The 20,752-nt window shown below is 43.1% G+C and overlaps 1 protein-coding gene across 5 annotated transcripts in view; it reads left to right on the top strand.

Moving 5' to 3' along the window:
* Lrrk1 (leucine rich repeat kinase 1) overlaps positions 1 to 20,752 on the top strand; it is a 147,294-nt gene that overhangs the window by 9,619 nt on the left and 116,923 nt on the right. Inside the window, exon 1 of one of the 5 annotated variants that reach the window (XM_074061749.1) lies at positions 6,557 to 6,944. The exons of the other annotated variants lie outside the window; for them this stretch is intronic. Within the exon in view, the coding sequence (XP_073917850.1) occupies positions 6,899 to 6,944 (46 nt within the window). The 5' untranslated portion in view covers positions 6,557 to 6,898. Of the gene's footprint in view, positions 1 to 6,556; positions 6,945 to 20,752 lie in introns of those variants that run through there. 5 annotated transcript variants of the gene reach the window in all.

Genomic DNA, 20,752 nt, shown 5'->3' with positions numbered 1-20,752 from the left:
TGTTGTTATCTCCCCTTTTGCATTCTTAATTCTACTAATTTGGGTTTTTTCTCTCCTCATTTTAGTCAGGTTTGCCAGGGGTCTATCGATCTTGTTTATTTTTTCAAAGAACCAACTTTTTGTTTCATTAATTCTTTATATGGTTTTTTTGATTTCTATTTCATTGATTTCAGCTCTTATTTTTATTGTTTCTCTCCTTCTACTTGTTTTGGGATTTGCTTGTTCTTGTTTTTCTAGGAGTTTGAGATGTATCATTAGGTCATTGATTTGGGATCTTTCAATCTTTTTAATATATGCACTCATGGCTATAAACTTTCCTCTCAAGACTGCCTTAGCTGTGTCCCATAGGTTCCGGTAGGTTGTGTTTTCATTTTCATTCACTTCCAGGAACTTTTTAATTTCCTCTTTTATTGCATCGATGATCCATTCTTCATTAAGTAATGAGTTATTTAGTTTCCAGCTGTTTGCATGTTTTTTGTCTTTACTTTTGTTGTTGAGTTCTACTTTTACTGCATTGTGGTCAGATAGTATGTACGGTATTATTTCTATTTTCCTATATTTGCTGAGGCTTGCTTTGTGCCCTAGGATATGATCTATTTTGGAGAAAGTTCCATGGGCTGCTGAGAAGGATGTATATTGTGTAGAGGTTGGATGAAATGTTCTGTAGACATCTACTAGGTCCACTTGATCTATTGCATATTTTAGATCTTGGATTTCTTTATTGAGTTTTTGTTTGGATGACCTATCTATTGATGATAATGGAGTGTTAAAGTCTCCCACAACCACTGTGTTGGCGTTTATATATATATGCTTTTAGGTCTTTCAGGGTATGTTTGATGAAATTGGGTGCGTTGACGTTGGGTGCGTACAGATTGATGATTATTATTTCCTTTTGGTCTATTTCCCCTTTTATTAGTATGGAATGTCCTTCTTTATCTCGTTTGATCAATGTAGGTTTGAAGTCTACTTTGTCAGAGATAAGTATTGCTACTCCTGCTTGTTTTCGGGGGCCATTGGCTTGGTAAATCTTCTTCCAGCCTTTCATCCTAAGCATATGCTTATTTCTGTCGGTGAGATGAGTCTCCTGTAAGCAACAAATTGTTGGATCTTCTTTTTTAATCCATTTTGTCAAACGGTGTCTTTTGATGGGTGAATTAAGTCCATTAACATTAAGTGTTAGTACTGATAGGTATGTGGTGATTCCTGCCATTTAGTTATCTTAGTTGTTTGAAGGTTTGATTGTGTGTACCTAACTTGATGTTACTCTCTACTGTCTTGCTTTTTCTTATCCTGTGGTTTGGTGCTGCCTGCCTTTTCATGGTTAAGTTGGGTGTCACTTTCTGTGTGCAGGATCCCTTGCAGAATCTTTTGTAATGGTGGCTTTGTGGTCACATATTGTTTTAGTTTCTGCTTATCATGGAAGACTTTTATTGCTCCATCTATTTTGAATGATAGCTTTGCTGGGTAGAGTATCCTGGGGTTGAAGTTATTTTCATTCAGTGCCCGGAAGATCTCACCCCACGCTCTTCTTGCTTTTAATGTTTCTGTTGAGAAGTCTGCTGTGATTTTGATGGGTTTACCTTTGTATGTTACTTGTTTTTTCTCTCTTGCAGCCTTCAATATTCTTTCCTTAGTTTCTGAACTTGTTGTTTTAATGATGATATGTCGTGGAGTAGTTCTATTTTGATCTGGTCTGTTTGGTGTCCTGGAGGCCTCTTGCATCTGTATGGGAGTATCTTTCTCTAGATTCGGGAAATTTTCTGTTATTATTTTGTTGAATATATTATGCATTCCCTTCGCTTGCACTTCTTCTCCTTCTTCGATGCCCATGATTCTCAAGTTTGGTCTTTTGATGGAGTCGGTGAGTTCTTGCATTTTCTTTTCACAGGTCTTGAGTTGTTTAATTAATAGTTCTTCGGTTTTTCCTTTAATTACCATTTCATCTTCAAGTTCTGAGAGTCTGTCTTCTGTTTGTTCTATTCTGCTGGATTGGCCTTCCGTTTTGTTTTGCAGTTCTGTTTCATTCTTTTTTCTGAGGTTTTCCATATCCTGGCAGTTTTCTTCTTTATTGTTGTCTATTTTTGTCCTGAGTTCATTTATCCATTTATTCATTTTGTTCTCTCTTTCACTTTGGTGTTTATACAGTGCTTCTATGGTTTCCTTTATTTCTTCTTTTGCCTTTTCAAATTCTCTATTTTTATTGTCTTGGAATTTCTTGAGTGTCTCCTGTACATTTTGGTTGACCCTATCCAGTATCATCTCTATAAAATTCTCATTGAGTACTTGTGTATGTCTTCTTTTAAATTATTCTTGTGGGCTTCATTGGGTCCTTTGGCATAGTTTATCTTCATTTTGTTGGAGTCTGGATCTGAGTTTCTGTTCTCTTCATTCCCCTCTGGTTCCTGTACTAATTTTTTGCTGTGGGGAAACTGGTTTCCCTGTTTTTTCTGTCTTCCTGTCATTGTCCTTGGTGTTGTTACTGTCCCTGTACTGTGTGCAATTAAGTATTTTCTAGCTTGTAATAATAACAATGGTAATATTGAGAATGGAAGAGTGAGCTGAGATGGAAAGCAAGAAGTTAAAGAAAAGGGGAAAACAAATATACAGACAAGAGGGAGAAAGCAGAACAAGGTATCAGACAAGAGAGTTTCAAAGGTATAAACAGGGAGGTATCAGACAAGAGAGTTTCAAAGGTATAAACAGGGAGTGTTAGTGTACACACAACAGTAAGCTCGTCCGCGTCTTCCCACGCCGTATGGGCGCCGGCCACTGGCGGCCCGGGGGCCTCCTCGGTTCTCCGTTTAACGTGAAGTGGAGATTCTCTGCGCCGGCTGGAGATGTGGAGGAGTCAAAGTTATGCCTTTTCTCGGTGATTATGCCTGCAAAGTGTGTCTCCAGCGTCTCTCCAAGATTTCACTATAGGAGGCTCGCCTTCTGCTTCCTCCCTCTAGCCGCCATCTTGGAATCCTCCTCCCCAGAGTACTTGACTTGTGCCTTATTTATTTATTTATTTGGCAGTACTGGGTTTGAACTCAGGGCTTTGCAGTTCCTCGGCAAGCTCTCTACAACTTGAGCCAAGACTCCAGCCCTTTTTATTTTAGGCTATTTTTCAGATAGGGTCTTTCGTTTTTGCCAGGGCTGGCCTTGGACTTTGAGCCTCCCATCTATGTCCTTCTGCGTAGCTTGAATGACAGTTTTTATGAAACTACAACCAGTTTGTTGGTTGAGATGGGGTCTCCCTAACTTTTTGCCCATGCTGGCCTTGAACCACGATCTTGCCAATCTCTGCCTCTTGAGTAACTGCGATCTCACACCCAGTCTTTACTTAGGTCTTTTTCTAATTTATGTTTCTTTTTTTTTTTCCAGACATAGATCTTTCTCGGTGGCTTGTTAGAAAGGCCTTGCTTTGTTGCCTTCCCTTACTTCCAGTCACCTTTCCCCATGCCTCAGACTCCCCTGTTCCTTTAGCCCATAAGTACACCTACACTCTGTCCTTAGGGAGGCAGGCTTGAAACCAGCTCCCCTTTTTCCACATGCTTGGGTGCCCCATGAATGACTCCTCTTTTGCAAAATTCATTGCTTCAGACTGACATGCTGTGCAAGGGCCAAAGGGGCCTTGTTCAATAACATGGATAAATAACACATGTAACATCTCTACATCAGTGCCAGGTAGCCATCCCAGGAAAATGTGCCCCAATCCACACTCCTGGGGTTGTCAGAAACCTGCTCTCTCCCAGTCACCCCTATTTCCGCCCTTCTAGCTGTTCAACTCAAATGCCTGACAGGCATCCTTGGGTCCTCTCCTTCTCCCTCCTGTATCCAACCCTTCACCAAACACTACCAGCCCACCTTCAGTGTAGACCCAGCTGCCACCTCTCCTCCACCTTTGACATCTTGCCCAGAACTTGCAGTAATAACTCTTGTCGGACTGCTCTCCCCACTCAGTGCCACTCTTGCTCCCTTTATTGTCAATTCCCTGTCCAGCCATAGATGGGCACTGTTGATACCTACCTTATACCATGTCCCTCCGGTACTGCTAATTGCCCCAAGCTCCGCACTACCCTATATGACAATCCCACGTCCTTACCACATCATGCTAGGTGACAGGTGATCCATGTCCTTGTCATCCCTCTGATCTTTCTAACTGCTTTGTTCTCCCTCCCTCACAGTTTCCCTCCTTGTGGTGCATCTAACATACCCAGCATGTGCCAGCCTCAGGAACTTTGCACCCGCTCTTCCTTCTGTCTTGGATGTTCTTACTGACATAAGCACTGGCTTCCTCCCTCTCTTCTTTCAGTTATTTGCTCAAAAGTCAGTTTAGCAGAGATTTTAAAAAAAGCTTTGTGTTGTAAGTGGGGGATCAAGGTGACAGGGGCAGTAGAATGCTACACTCTATTGGAGGTGGTGTTTCTGCCTCTTCATGTACTATGACTCCATCATCCTGCTCCTCTTATTTGTCCTCAGGACAAGAGATCAGGGATGAGGGTGAGGTCAGGGACAATGGGTCCATTTGGGTAGGTGACTGTGTCATCTGCAAATGTAGGGGGCTCTGCCTCATTCATTCCCTTTCTGGTGAAGAACCATTGACTTAAATGCTTTTCCACCCTGGCCCACAAGTCATTGGGGGAACTTCCCAAACTTCCATTACCTAGAAGCCATCCAGACCCAGTGCGAGAGCATGTCTGCAGAGGAGACAGGACAGCATGGACTTTCTCAAAGGTTCCTCAGAATTCCAGTGTGCAACTGGGCTTGAGAATCAACCTGTCTAAATAGTTTGGGTCCCACTTAGTGTGATTGTAATGTCACACGTGTCCCCTGGGAATCTGCATTCTAATTGCAACCTGGTCATTGAACAAGTGGCAAGGCTGTCATGATGCTTTCTTTCCGAGGTCTCCAGGGATCCCTGTCAATCAGGGACCTGGGCACAATGGGCCCTGGTCACACCCAGAACCAACCCTACCTCGGGGGCAGGACAGATCACCAGAAAACATTAATGAGCACCAGAGGCTGAAGCACTGATCCTCTCTGGCCCTTCATTTCTTTTCCCTTAAAGGTCTGTGTGAGCTTCCTCCCACCCCCATTCCTTAGTAGGCTTCCTTCCCCTGATTGCTGTGATCAGAGAATAGCTCTGGAGACTTCTGTCCCCAGGACCCCTTTCCTACAGTGGGATCTTAGCCCCCCACTCCTTCCCTATTCTGAATAAACCTTAGGACACACACAAGAGCCATAGCCCTGGCCAGGACTCCTGCAGTGACCACTAGGCAGTGTTCTAGGTGCTTAGAGTTGGGGACACGACAGAGAAATGACAACCTGTGAAGCCTTGAGGGTGAGGGAGGGACCAGACACACAACTAGAATGGAGGATGGGAGGAAAGTGGGTGCAGCTCCTTGGGGCAGTCTGTCCTGTGACTCAGCATGAAGGAAATTCTACATTAAGGAATTATGATAACAACCCAACGCCTATAAGAAAGTGTGTGAAGGAGCTACTAGTTTATACCCGTCCTGTAAGAGTTTAAAGGTCTCCAGGTGGCAACTGCAGGGCTGAGTGGGAGCCCCACCCTGGAGCTAACCAACCAATAGAGTTTATTAATCCGAAGGTTTGAACCCATAACACCCTCTGCTTCTGAGCTCGTTTTTAAAATATTGCCTGTTCTTTAAGTCACGATGGAGTTCTGTCTTGCAAACCTCATAAATTGAAACTATCATATGCAAAAATACATTCCCAACTCCATAGCTAGGCTTAGCTTCCTTTAAAGGTACTCAACACACATTAGACCATGTCAGGTAAAATCAAGTAACACAAAGCCTACTTTATAAGGAAGTGTTGATTCTTTCTGGGATTTGAACTCAGAGCCTTATGCTTGCTAGGCAGGTGCTCTACCACTTGAGCCACACTCCCCAGCCCTTTTTGCTTTGGTTTGTTTTTAGATAGAGTCTCGAGCTTTTGCCCAGCTGACCTCAGACCAAGGTGCTCCTACCTTCACCTTGAGTAGCTTGGAATTATAAGGGTATACCACCATGCCTGGATTGTTTTTTGAGATGGGGTCTAGATAACTGTTTTTTTGGGGGGCCTGGACTAGCCTCAAGCCAAATCCTCCTAGCCCTGCCTCCCAAGTAGCTGGGATTACAGATGTGAGTCACAGTTCCTGGCTCTTTATCTTTTAAAAGTCCTTAGACTATAATATGTTTGAAAATGACAAGGTTCTTTTTATAGTTACAAGAACGGTTTAGAAAAAGCCCCAAACTTCAATAAAACTCATTTTTAAACTTGTGGGGCTTTGGTGATGGTATTTTGTGGGTTTTAGCCATGTACTGGATGTGTTTTTTCACACCCCCTACCTGTTTTAACTTCTATCTCTTCACCCCGTGTGTGTTTAGAATGGTTCGCCCTTTCAAAGCCCATGAGCGCTTGGCCCAGCTGTGGCAAATGCCAGGTGGTCTGTGTGCACCTGCATGTGGCCTGTCCTGTGTCTGTGTAACACCACTGTATCCTGGGAAGGGGAGTCACATCCCAATCTTGTGAGCTCCCCTGTGGGGCAGGAGGGGTGTTTAGAAGCCTTTGATGGGTTCCAGTGTCCACTCAACAAACCTAGAGAGGTAGTTTACTGGGCCAGGGTTACTGGACAAACTCCTTTGTCAAACTTGTCATTAGACATTCTTCTGTATGTCTGAAACCAGCTAGAGTAGAAAAACCTGCTCTGCCAGCTGAGACTGAAGCACAGGAAAGTAGAGAAGTGAAGAAACTTCCAGAATTCAGGCCCAACTCTCCTGGATAGCGGAAGGTGGAGGTACTTGGGGTTTGCTCCCATGTCTTATGGGGGTCTTAACCTCAGCCCTGAAATCCTTGACCCAGCCACCTGCCTCTGGGTCCCAGAGCACTGTCCACCGTGGGACCCAGCATGGACCAAAGGAGAAGGAACATTCCAGAGGGTCTTCAAATTCCAGGTTGTTGCAGAGCTACTTGCAATGTCCTTTTTATATTTTCTTTCTCCTTTGACTTTTTAAAATCTGTATTAAAAAATCTGACTTTTTGTGGGACTGGGATTTGAACTCAGGGCTTCATGCTTGTAAAAGAAATCTGACTTTTTACTATAAAAACCAAGTGGTTGTGCTCAAGTAGGGGTTCTCCTTTCTTCTAGAGATAGAATTAGAAAGTGCTCCATGGTGGCAGGTGCTGTCTGATGTTCCACAGGACCAGATCTGCCATGACTTCAACACCTTCTGAGCTGGAGGGGTGGACAGATGGGACTTTTTCCAGGAAGGAGACCATGGTCAAAGGGGCACCACCCTCCAGCCTGGCACAGGGGCACACTGTGCTGCTCCAGGGAGTGTGCTGGTGCCTACTAAAGAATCACTTACTGAGTGAACTAAAGGAAAGAGTGGCCGGGTGATGGCATGGTTGGCAGGAGCAATGACTGAGGGCATCCACCATGCAGGTGACAGTTACCACAGTTGTGCATTGTGCCCACAGAGCACAGCCCAGAGAGGGGGCTCTGTGAGTTTTGTTTTGAGTACTGGGGCTTTGAACTCAGGGCCTACACCTTGAGCCACTCCACCAGCCTATTTTTGTGATGGGTTTTTTTTTCCAAAATTGGGTCTGGCGAACTATTTGCCCAGGCTGGCTTTGAACTGCGATCCTCCTGATCTCTGCCTCCTGAGTAGCTAGGATTACAGGTGTGAGCCACTGGCACCTGGAGAGGCTTTTAACAGTAAACTTATTTGAGGCTGCAGTCTTCACTTATTCATGGAGAATATATTTGCTTACTTCTAGTAACAGGGAGCTGATTGCCTGTCCCAAGATGCCTGCTTTGCTGTTAGGGAGTGAGTACTGTGCAGAGCTGTCCTCCTCTCATGGCATAGGTCCCCCAGTGGGGACGACAGGAATCCCTTCAGCACCAACCCCCCCCTTTTTTTTTGGTAGCACTGAGGTTTGAACTCAGGGCCTCACACTTGCTGGGCAGGCGTTCTTACTACTTGAGTCACCGCCTCTGCCAGCCCTTTTTCGTGATGAGTTTTTTTGAGATATCCCGAACTATTTTTTGAGATATCCCGAACTATTTGCCTGAGTCTGGCTTTGAACCATGATCCTCCTGATCTCTGCCTCCTGAGTAGCTGGGATTACAGGCGTGAGCCACTGGTGCCTGGCCTTTCACCCCTTTCTTGGAGTAGCTAGAACCACGTGCCTTGCCCTTCCTGTGGACTGCTTTTTTTAAGGCTCAGTCCTTCCACTGCCTGGAGTGGCAGCTCTTTGGCGTCTATCACTTTGATGTTTTTGTGCCTTGCTCTGTCTGTGGACTTGTCATTAGGCCATGGCTATCTGGGTGCAAGGAAAGCGTAGTCCCCACTTCTCCAATCTGCTGTGGGCAGGCTCTAGGGAGCACCCCATTCTGGCTGGCCAGAGTCTGACGGTGTGGCTCATTTAAAGCCTTATCCCTCGCCCTGTCACCTCCACCAGAGCCCCACTCCAGCTCCCTGATTTGGCTGCCTTCATGTTGGCGTGGGGAGGATAGCCCCACTCTATGGCCTCCATGCTTGTGGAAGGCGGGGGGCAGTCAGGGGCCCACTGGGCAAGCATTCAGCATCTAAGAGAGATTTTTTCCTTCCGCCATCTGCCCTGGCCCCTGTGAAGAAACCAGTGATCAGAGAGATGCCAGTAGGGACACCTCCAGGTCCCCATGCAGAGGGACAAGGAGGTCCTGAGCTGGATTCCTGGTTCACGTAAGTCAGACCTTGAAGGAGCCTCAGTTAGGGATTTTATGGAATTCTTTAGTCCCCTAAACTCTAGTACATGTAAAAGGAGCTAGTCTGTGTGAATTCCTCTTTTTCACAGAGCCAGCACTTAGAAATGTGAGCTGTTACCATGATTCTGGGTGTGATGCTTGAGTTTGTGTGTGTGAGAGTGCAGTCCTCTCTTGCTCTTAATGGTGTACACCATTAGGGGATGTCTTTGACTTAATGTCAACGCTTGGTCTAACGGTGTTGCATCAGCACATGGGTTGTATTCACTCAAATGTGCTCATTTAAGGATTCAGGATCCTCTAGCAGAGAAGCAATGTATTTTAAAATGCTTTATTTGGGATACAGTAGAGGCATCTGATTGGAGATATGCCAAGTTTTTGGTCATAGACTATAATCATTCATTCACATTCATTTTTGGGGACCCCATGAATGAAATTAAGGAGCTACCAAGACAGATGGCATTATCTGGCTAACAGCGGTTCAATTTGTACTTTTTTGGCTTTACAATAATGCCAAAGTATCATACATTTGGTAGAAAGTGTACTGTGAAATTTGAATTTTGATCACCACCCACCCCCCTTATGGCTTGTCATCCAATCCTCTCTCATGACACTGGGCGGTGGTATAGCTGCAGCTCCCTGTCAGCCACGGGATCACGGGGGGAGTGACTGGCACCCTACAGTGTGTTACAGTGTGCTGATGACTGGCACTCTACAGTGGGCTGCGTTGCTAAGCACAGATGTTCCACTGGTTAGGCTTTTTCAACTTAGGATACTCTCAGTTTGTGATGAATTTTTTTAAGGCATACTTCATCATAAGTGGAGTGTCTGTGTTCCTTTGAACTCCCAGTTCTGTGTCCTTCACCACCTTGGCCATCCCTGTGTTCAGGTTTGGCTGGATTCTCCTTAGCCATCTTGTTATTTATTGGTTGAGCATCTGTAATATCGTAAGCCATGGAGGATACAAGGATGTGTACTGAAAGCTGGTGAAAAGTGGGGCTGGGGTGGGAGAGTAATGGAAGGGGTTGACTGAACCAAGGTAAAGTATGCTTATAGTGGGGGTACATAGAGACACCCCTTCGAGCACCAACTTAAATATTAATAACGAAAAACAGGACTGTAAAATAGGTACAGTGCGTGGGGTACTAGGGGAAAGGTGAAGGAGGGAGATTAAGGTGAGGGTCTATGGTGGATGGACTTCGTATACCTCTGTGAAACAGAACTAGAAAACCTCTTGCAATTGCTTTGAGTAGGGTGGGAAGGGAGTTGAGGGGGAGAGACAGTGGGAGCCATGTAACTAATGTACAACGTAAATGTAATTGGAATTGTCACTATGAGTCCCCCTGATAATGAATATATCCTAATAAAAGTTTATATAAAAAACAAACAAATAAAACCCAGAAACATACATCTCAAGTAGGAAGATCATTCCTGAGTTTGTAACCCTAATGTTGTAAGAGTCCCATTAGTCAGAAATTATCTATTCAATTGCAAAGAATTTTTTAGGATTGTAGCTTATTTTGCTAATTCTCTCTAGGGTTGTCCCTAGTGATTTTTTTCTCAGTCCCTGTCAATCACCTAACACCCTCCCAAGGGCATGTTGTCAAGTATTATTTTAAAATTACCTACCTGATCACTTTAGGAGAACCAAAAAAAAAAAAATTAACTTCTGTGTCACCTTGGACTTGTCAGAAATGTGGAAATATTTAAAGGCACTGAAAAATTATAGTCTGGGGGGCTGGTGGAATGACTCAAGTGGTAGACAGCCTGCTTATAAGCCTAGCAAACATGAGGCCCTGAGTTCAAACTCTAAAAAACAATTGTAGTCTGGTATTTCAAATATAGAACCATGTGATGGTATGAATTTGAGGTTGGAATTTGAATACAGAATGACAAGAATGACATAAAGTTCCTGTTCGTTGGCTTGAGATGGTTGTGGGCGTTCTCAGAGACAAGTGGGTGTGGTCATAGGTGGGCCACACCTGTGGGGATAGGGGTGGAGGACTCAGGGCCAGGCTCTGCTGGTAGTGCTGGGCTGAGGGTGTGGATGGGGGAGACCAGCTGCCAGGCTCAAACAGCTCCACTGGGCTGTTGCTTCTAGCTTGGTGTGTGTTTCTATTTTTGTGTGTCAAATTCAATTGTATATACTGTTGTGCAGCATACACAATATTTCACTTCAATTTTGTCTTGGAGCTGGCTCCATGTGTCCACATTTGAGCACTCCATTTCCACATTTGAGAGCTCCGTGTACACAGTTGATAACTTTGTGTACACATTTGATAGTATGAATGCAGCTATATTATTTTTATCAGCAGTCCCCTTGTCAAATGCCATTAGAGCCTCTCTACATTTTGCTTATTACGGAAAATGCCTTGGAAGAATTGTAGGACCAGAGATAACTACATTAAAAATGATCAAAGCAATACAATCCATGGGCAAAGAAGCCAGAAAAACACAAGAACTATGTTGAGGAAAAGTGAACAAGACTCTATCATGTTGTTCTTCTATCGTGTCCCCAGAGGGTCTTTGTGTCCTGTACCTGGGTTTAGTCCTTCTGGCAATTACCACTTCTCAATATAAAGACTACGCCTGAACTTCTTGCTGGCTGGTCCACTGAGACAGACTCTGTTGGCTTCCTTCCATGATAGCTTGAGTATTTCACTTTCATACCACATGTCTACTCCACATCATTGTGTTGGTGGTGAATCATCTCCAGGTTGCTTTTGTGGCTTTAAATGATATGTTCTCATCACTATGACTCATGCCTTATTCCCAGAGCCATCCTCATTGGGTAAGACCATAGCATCAACACCGCCCCTTCATGGCTTCTACATCCATCCACCTTCAACCTCTCATAGAGCTCCTGCTTTGGTCTGTTGTTTAACTAGAGCGACTTTCAAGAAAGGATCTCTAGGAGACACAGGAGGATGGCGATCCAGAGGGCATGTCCATCCTGCCCTCCCCTGGGACCTTAATGGGACATTGCCTGCCTTCAGATCTTGGAAGAGCCTGCTGCCTGTTTTCTGGTGTGGTTCCGCTCTTGTTCTGTGTCTTCCTCTCCAGGAGCTTTTAGGATCCTCCCCGCAGGCTTGAACTTCTGAAATTTCATAACAAATTACTTGAGTGGGAGTCTTTTTCATTCATGCTGATGGCACTAGGTATACCAAGCATGTATTCCTTCCAGGCCGGGAAACTTTGTATTTTCTTTGATAATATTTTTCTCTGTGTTCTCATTTTTTATTTGATTTTATTTATTTTTGTGCAACTCCTATCAGTTAAGATATGCACTATCTTTTCTCTCACGTTTTCCAGCTCTTGATCTTTCTGTTAAACTTCAGATTTCCTCAACTTTATCTCTCAGCCCTTCTATTGGACAATTAATTGTGGTGTTTGTTTTCAATTTCCAAAATCTCTTTCCTGTTCTTGATTCTTTCTTTTCATACATTTTGCTCCTGTGTTATGTATGCAGAAGTTTCTTGAATTCCTCAGGGAATCCTAACTGGCATTTATTTTTATTTTATTGTTTTATCATGTCAAACTATTTTAACATCTTCTAAGTTCAGTTTTGTTTCCATTTATTTTTAAGTGTTAAATGTATTCATTAAAAATCAACATTTTTTACCATGAATTCCGGATAAATCAATATTTATATGATCCAATGCATTTTGAGGGAAATTTGCAAACAGCTGATTTTGTAGGCAAAGATCATCTGTATAAATGACAAGGAAGGTAGGTTCCTACCTTGCTAAAAGATGTCTGTGAAAATGCTGGCAGAAAAGTATGTCTTCATTGCCACTTGCTAGTGATGTGCAACATCTGAGACCTGCATTTTATTACATCAGCATTGTTACCCCAATTATCATACATTATTTGTGGTGGACACTGTGCTGGATGCTAAGGACATTGCAAAGGTGGGCCTCTGCCCTTATGGCCTTCTAACTGTAGCTGGAAGAATGGACAGAAAAGAATAGGAGGGAAAGCAGAGAGTGATGCTTGATTCAAATAGCACTGAGCAGGTTCATGTGCTGAAGGTGTACTAGGAGGCCATTTTTAATCATTAGTCCATTTAGTGTTGCTATAACAGAATACTCAGACAGAAGTGTCCGAATAATCTGTATGGTTTATACAGTTTGTGCTGTTCAGAAATGTCTAAAGTTTGGTCTTTGTTTTTTTAAAGATTAAAAGCACTTGCCCCACTGTAAATAGACGGCATGTAAATTTCTATAGTATATAAATGGCAGCGAATTAAACTGTGTCTGGTTTCTTAAAACAAAACAAAACAAAACAAAAACCAGAATACTCAGCACTGAAGTATTAATAAAGACAAAAAGTTTATCTGATTCATGATTCTGGTCACTGGAAACTCCAACCATCCAGGATCTTCTCTGTGCTGGTGAGGGCCACATGTCAGGTGGCCTCCCGTAGCATGAACTGGTACATGTGGAAGAGATCATATGACCAGAGAAGAAACTAGAGAGCAAGGGGGGCAAGAATCACTCTAACCTGTTCTAGAGAGAACTAATCTTCCCCTGTGAGTCCCAGCTAGCTCTGAGAATCCCTTCACAAGAAGGATCATGACTCAGTCACGTCCCAGTGGACTCTACCTCTTAGCAGTCCCACTACCTTTAAAATCATTATGTTGGGGAATTAAGCCTCCATATGGGTTTTGGTGGGGACATACCATATGTAAACCATGGTATTGGATAAGACAATGACCTTGAGTCTCAGATCTCTGGGTGGATAACATTGAATCACAGATCTGCTCAGTTGAGAGGGAGTCACAGGGAGGTGGGAATAAGAATGCCTTGTGAACACACTGAAAACAACAGGGAATGATGTGCTCAGCCTTCCTTCCTGTGTGAATTCATTCACTTCCGCACTATGTCAGAGTCTGCTATGGACTGGACTCTCAGAAGCGAGGAAAATGTCCTCAGAATTCTTCTATTCCAGAGAGGAAACACAATAAACAGCGACTTATTAGCTTGACACAATGACACTTCCTGATTTCCCAGGTTTGTTTGGATTAGGAGTCTGGCAGAGCTCAACTGGGTGGTTCTTCTGGCTTCTCCCACATGTCTGCTACCTTAATGTTCTTCCATGTGACTTATCTCTCTTCCACATGCCTTCTCATCACCAGTCACATAGCCCAAGCTTCCTTACAGCCTGAAATTGGAGCTTCCAGACTTCAGTAGCAGAAGCATCCAGGCCTTTCATATGGCTCAGGCCCAGAACTGGTATAACATTACTTTTTTTGTCTTCTGTGGCTAAAAACAAGTCAAAGGCCAGTTCAGAATCAGATCAGAACTGAAAAGACCCTGATGGGAGGAACAGCAAAGGGTTAGCAGGACTTGACAGAGGTAGATATGAGGAGTAAAAATGAGGGATCAAACATCTACCCACCACTCAGAACTAACCAACATGAATGTTTGTCATTTTTGCTTCCAAAAATTGTCAAGAAGTCAAGTCTTACAAGTACAACCAGAGCACCCTTGGATCTCTTGTTGATTTTCTGCTCTTTTACAGCTCTAGAGGCAGGTGTTTTTATGAAATTAGTGCAAACCTTTTGCTATGTTTTATAGCATGCTAAATATGTGTGTCCATATATACAAGGGATTTTCTCAGTCCAGCTAGGTGGAACCTCTCTGGACTGCCACCAATTGTGCAAGGATTGACATGAATTCTATGATGTTACACTAGTGGATTAAGGAAAAGGGAGAGGATCACAAAGCCTGGCTCTGTGAGATGAAGTTGCAGGTCATCTCCAGGCGTCATTCTGTCCCAGGGAGGTGTGCCAGTTGTCTGCTGGACAGACAAGGTTGGGTTTAGTCCAGCAGAGTCCAACAAGGGTCTCCTCCTCTCAGAAGGTCAGTGGTGTGTGAGATGTGGGTACTGTTGCTTATACTATGGGGGCAACTTAAGGGTATGGATGTGCAGTCTTCCATGGTGGAGTGGGGAGCCACTAGATCCATGGGTGCTCTCCCTTCATCTGGGAGAAGGAGCACCTCTCAGCTGTGTTATTATCCACACAGGTGTGAGGGAAGAAAGGGGGAAGAACCATAGTCATATTTTGGTGATCCTGCTCCATTCAGAACAGTTTCCATATTTAAGTTTTTGGAGTAGATATTTTCATTCTATGCCAGTCTTTTTTGTAGTTTACTTTTTAAGTCAACATTAAGTTGAGAAAAGTTTGTAAGTTGGTCCTCTCTTGTCTATAGGTTCTGCATCCATGGATTCAAAAATATTTTTTAAAAATTGTGTCTGTATTAAACATGTAAAAACTTTTCTCTTGTCATTATTCCCTAAACAAAACAGCACAATAACTCTGTACATAGCTTTTGCATTGTGTTAGGTATCGTAAGTCATCTAGAGATTCCCTAAAGTGTACAGGAGGGTGTGTAAATTCTGTGCTAACACCATGCTCAACACTTGAGCATCTGTGAATTTTGGTGTAGGAAAGACTCCCAGATCCGCTCACCCACAGATATTGGGGGAAGACTGACTGAACTATACTTTCCAAGAAGCTGCATACAACATTTTGCCTGTAAAAAAATTACGCATGGGGCTTTTTATGGGTAAAGTTTTGACTGTTGACTCTCTTTCTTTATAGTTTATAGGTTTATTTCCCGTTTTTTCTTGAATTAATTTTGTCTACACATTTTTCTGGATAGACATATATTTGACCTAGAATTTCCAATGTTTTAGCACAAAGATGATAGTAGTGTCAGAATTTTAACACAGATTTAAAATTTTAATAGATAAATCATATACTTGATATAAAATTCAAAAGTACAAATGAGAAAACAACAAAAATATGCCCCCACACCATCCTGCCTCTCACTTGCCTTCTCTTCCAAAGAATTGACAAATACCTAGTTCTCCTTTTTTATTTTTTACCTCAGAAACCACAGTTTCTTAGGCCTAGATTTGTGATGGTGTTTTGCTCTTTCCAGAAGTCTTTAGCTGATGCAGAATTTTGAAATGTTATGTTTTATTTTACTTTAATTTTTTATATTATGGAAAGTGTTGAGCACATTACAAAATTAAACAGGATAATTATGTACTCATGTATGAAAATAGAAAAATGAGACCTGTTGAAACTGTGGGAGGAGGGGGGAAATAAAGGAGAATGATGCAAGGGAAGAATTCAACTATAATATATTGTAAGAACTTTGGCAAATGTCACAATGTACCCCTAGCACAACAATAATAACTTTTAAAAATTAATCAGGATAATTTAATGAAACCCTTTGTACTCATCACCCAACTTTACCTACTATCACACATGGTTATTATCACACATCTAGCTCCCCTTCTCCCTCTACCCAAATGATTTGAAATCTAATTCCAGACTTGTATCTTCAGAAGTCTTAAGAAAAAAGATCATAATACATGTAACATACATTTTTAAGATAAAAAAAATTCATGAGTACATCTAGCTATTATTTGATTATCTTTGATTATCTTTCAATTCACTTTTTATCAGTCAGGTTGTTGGATCAATGTCTCTACATTCTCTTGTGAAAATACAGTTCCTACATCTCTTAACTTCTTGCTTGCAATTTCATTGTTGATGAAATCACATTGTTCTTTGCAGTTTTCCAAAGTCTGAATTTTGGGCTGGCAGAGTGGCTCAAGTGGTAGAGTGCCTGCCTAGCAAGCATGATGCCCTGACTTCAAACCCCAGTACCACCAAAAAAAAAAAAAAAAAGTGGATTTTGGCAATTGCATCCCTTTGCCTGAGGTTTTCTGAGATCTGAAGGCTTGGTTGGATTCAGGGAAATGTTTTGGGAAGAACCCTTAATAGATGGTGGTGTACATCTGACTGTACATGTCAGGAGTTAAAGAATGTCTAATGTCACTCTGATGTTTAGATTTTTCCAGTGACTTCAGTTGTTGTCATTCATTCATTATAAGGTGCTAAAATGGTTTTTCCAGTCTTTGCCCATTGGTTTTATCAGTCATCCCATTATTCCTTATTTCATTTGGGTTTCAAAATGGTGGAACTTTCAGTCTGCCTTTTCTTCCTCATTCATTAGCAGAAAGGAACAGGTTCTCCCATCAACGCTGTGATACCCTGTTACATTTAATAGGGAATATCAGGATTAATGTTTGGTTATTTCCCTTGCTTTACTCATTAGTTCTTCTGAAAAATGAGTCAATTCCCTAGTGTCTCTCAAAGGCAACCAGTGAAGGACTTTTTTTTTTTTTTTGGTCTTAATACTGCTAGGAACTCATGGGTTTTAGCTTATTTGATTCCTGGTGCTATAACTGTTTATCTTTGGCCAGTTATACTCCTCAATCTTTTTAATAGGAGTCTAATAGCTTCCTTTCCTTCTGATATGACAAGACATTTCCGGCCCAGGTTGTCCACTTCCTGTTCTAGACATGCAATCCACCATTTCTCCATGGAGCCCTGTTTTCTCTGGTGATTTTTCTGCCTTGTGCCTGCCAGGCAGGTGCCACTTGAGCCACACACCCCAGCCCTTTTTTTGCTCTAAATATTTTGCAAATAGATTCTCACATTTATGCCCTGGCCAGCCTGCACCATAATCTTCCCGTTTGTCTTTCCTGTCTGACTAGGATGACGGGTGAATGCCCCCCTAAGCCCAACTTTTATCAGTTGAGATTGAGATGGGGTCTCCAAACTTTTTGCCCAGACCGGTCTTGAACTGACATCTCCTCCCAATCTCCACGTCCCAATAGCTAGTCTTACAGTTATGAACCATTGTGCCCAGCTAGAACTTACCTTTTCTTTCAACTTGAGAATGGTCCTTACTTATTAGATTATATACTTATTATTCGACATGTTTTGAAAAGCCACAAGAAGAGCACAGTCACCCTTCTGCATTCATGATCTATATCCACTGATCTGTGGATTCAACCAACTGCAGATAGAAAATATTTGGGGAGAAAACCACTGTGTCTATACTGAATATGTACAGACTTTTTTCCTTGTCATTATTCCCAAATCAATGTAATAGAACAGCTATTTATATGGCATTTACATTGTTATAAGTAATCTAGAGATGATTCGATGTGTATGGATGGACACATATGATTCTGTGTTAGGTTATATGCATATGTTATTCTGTTTTATATAAGGGGCTTGAGTGTCTGAGGATTTGGGTGTGTGCAGGGGTCCTGGAACCCATCTGGAGCAGATACTGAGGATGACAAGATCCTCCATATGTCTTATTTTTTAAAAATCTCTTCTTCCAACCTCTTTGTTTGTGGTGTTAAGTCCTCTACTTGGTCTTCTGAATTACTGATTTGTCCTTCAGCCCTCTCCTTTCTTCTCTGAAGCTCATTTTCTCTTTTACAGTTCAACTCTTCTAGTTTTAATTTCTGAGATTCTTAGTTGATTCTTGTTTATGGATTCCACCTCCTCCTATGTCTCTTTGAGATGCCAGTAATGTTTCTTGTGTAGTTGTTCTCGCTCAGCTGACATTGGCTCTAGGGAGAGATGGGCCCCTAGAGTCTGGAAAGCTGGAGGCTGATGTGCTGCCTATAGAAGTTCAGATGCTAAACCTTCCTTCCAGGATAAGGGCTGGCTGGGTGGCTCAACTGGTAGAGTACCTGCCTAGCAACCATGAGACCCTGAGTTCAAACCCCAGTGCCACCAAAAACAAACAAACAAACAAAAAAAGCAAACTAGGATGAGGATGGCAGGTGCTGATAGCAAGTGTTATTGTGAACTGGGGGAGCCCAATGCCCTCATCTCAGTGACTATCTTATTTGTGTAGGATCCCACCCCACACCTGACCCACCCCAAGTAGTAATCCCAGGATCATACAAAGCCCTGCCTTTCATGGACACTGTCACCATCAGCTGCTCATGTTCCCTTGGAACTCTGTGAGATACGGTACATCTTCTCTTGCCTGGCTTCCAAAGAGCCTATATCCTTGGCTGTGTGAACATGGAACATAATTTGGCTTTTCTCTCTCTCTCTCTCTCTCTCTCTTTCTTTTTCTGGTGGAGTAGATCTTTTCCTGCCAATCTGTAGCTTCCCCTGAATGCTGGTTCCGTTAGCAGAGTTTGTTGCTTCCCCTTTATGATGTTGCCCTTCCTTAAATATTTGTAGGTTTTTGGTTGGATGCTGGTCTTTACAGTTGGGATTCCCCCTAATTTTCTATGAAGCCAACACCAATCATTGTACCCTGCAGGGAGGAGGCAGGGAGACTGCAGCAGGCTCCCTGGGGGGTGCACCCAGAGCAGAGGGGTGTGGAGGCTCCACAGGTCCCTGAGTCTTGTCTGCCACACTTTCATGGGTCCTAGCACAGGCTAGAGTTGTCCCTCCCTGGGTCCCCTGTTGGCAGCCCTGGGAACCCTCCGGCTTCTATATGCATCACAGACAGCCTGGAAGCACTCCCCCAGCCTGCTCCACCTTATGCACTGTGTTGTCAACAACTATTTTTGTTGTCAACACTGTAATGATTTCCATAAACTTAAAGAAATAAGCAGTAGCTGTAGGAAGTTGTCAAGATAAACAATCAGAAACTTCTTTTTCTAAATTGGACCTTAGACAATGTCCCTTTTTTCTTGTTCCTTTTTTCTTGTTTTCAATTTTAGTTAAAAATAAACATAGTTTTTCCCCTGGGCCTTGGCCTTCTATGACCACTTTTTTGCAAGAGATGGGATCTTGTATGTTCAGCCTCAGAGGCCATTCACAGTGAGGGCCTCAAACCATAGAAAAATTATGAAGGCAGGCATGAGTCAGGTTTGGTGGGCAAGGGGCCCAGCACAGACCAGGCATTCTTGGGATATTTGTGGTCACCAAGTAATCATGGAGTGTGTCTTGTTTTAATAACCAAAATACCAAAGTATCACTGAGAGGAAGAGAAAGACAGAGAGGGAGAGAGACAGAAAGACAGAGACAGAGACACAGACACAGAGACAGAGACAGAGAGAAAGAAAGACTTATTATTATATACCCAGGGTTTGTACTAGGTGGAAGGAGTTTGTGCAGTACCTCTGTCTTTTTTGTATAAGAAAAACAGGTGTGATGTGACAGCCACAAGACAGTGTTGTTCCAACCCAGCCAGCCACACGCTAAAATCTAATCTTGATAAGTATGGCTCCCCAGAAATATGAACCACCATGCAGACTACAGGTCTTCTGAGTTTGTGTCTTCAGTCAAAATGGTGTGGGGAGGCAGGCATCCACTTCTGATAAGCCTTATCTTTTATGAGAATGGGTAGTGACATTCTGTCTTAACTTTCAGGGCCATGTTGTCATCATCCACTGGGTTCACCTCAAATCTACAGTAAAAAACATCAACTTAGAATTCTAGCTGAGAACCCTGATGGTGGCTTTTTTTTTTTTGCTTCTGTGTGTGTGCTTGCTTGCTTTTGGGTTTTGAAGGCAGACGATGGTCCTGGCTTTTGGAGTGAGATTTTGTTGTTTGAACTTGAGGCTGTGGATCTCTGCCTGAAGACACGCAGAGGAGAAGGGAGAGCGAATGACGTCACAGTCATCCTTGCCAACACAGGCATGACTCCCTTAACGACTGGGACTCATCCTGAGGAATACATTGGGTAATTTTGTCTCTGTGCAAGCCTCACAGAGTGTGTACACACCAGCATGGTGTGACCTGCTACAGACCTAGGCGCTCTCTAAATGGAGAGAGGGGTGGGGGAGAGGAGGAGGAGGAGGAAAAGGGAGAGAGCTTTCATATATATATGGTGCAGCCTATTGCTGGGGTGGCTTGGTCTCAGGTGTGCAGTGGTAGTTGTGATGGAAGAAAGAAAGTCACGGACAACAGGTGAGCAGAGAGGCGAGTTTTATTTAAGCAGAGAGGAAACACTGAGTTTTATTGAATCAGAGAAGGAAGGAGTAGAAAAGCTCCTATATACATGGAAGGGGCCTCAGAAAGGCTTCCAGGGGGTTTGTAAGGACTTTATTTCCTGGTTGAAGGGAAGCTGCTTATGGCTGTGTGCTAAGGGTCCATTCAGGGGTTGCAGGTCTGTGCCACACATGGGCATCACAGGAACACATTGTGTGCCTCCTCCTTTCCCC

Source organism: Castor canadensis, chromosome 19 (assembly GCF_047511655.1).
Source record: "Castor canadensis chromosome 19, mCasCan1.hap1v2, whole genome shotgun sequence".
Classification (NCBI taxonomy): domain Eukaryota; kingdom Metazoa; phylum Chordata; class Mammalia; order Rodentia; family Castoridae; genus Castor; species Castor canadensis.
This window is presented reverse-complemented; position numbering and strand designations above follow the sequence as displayed.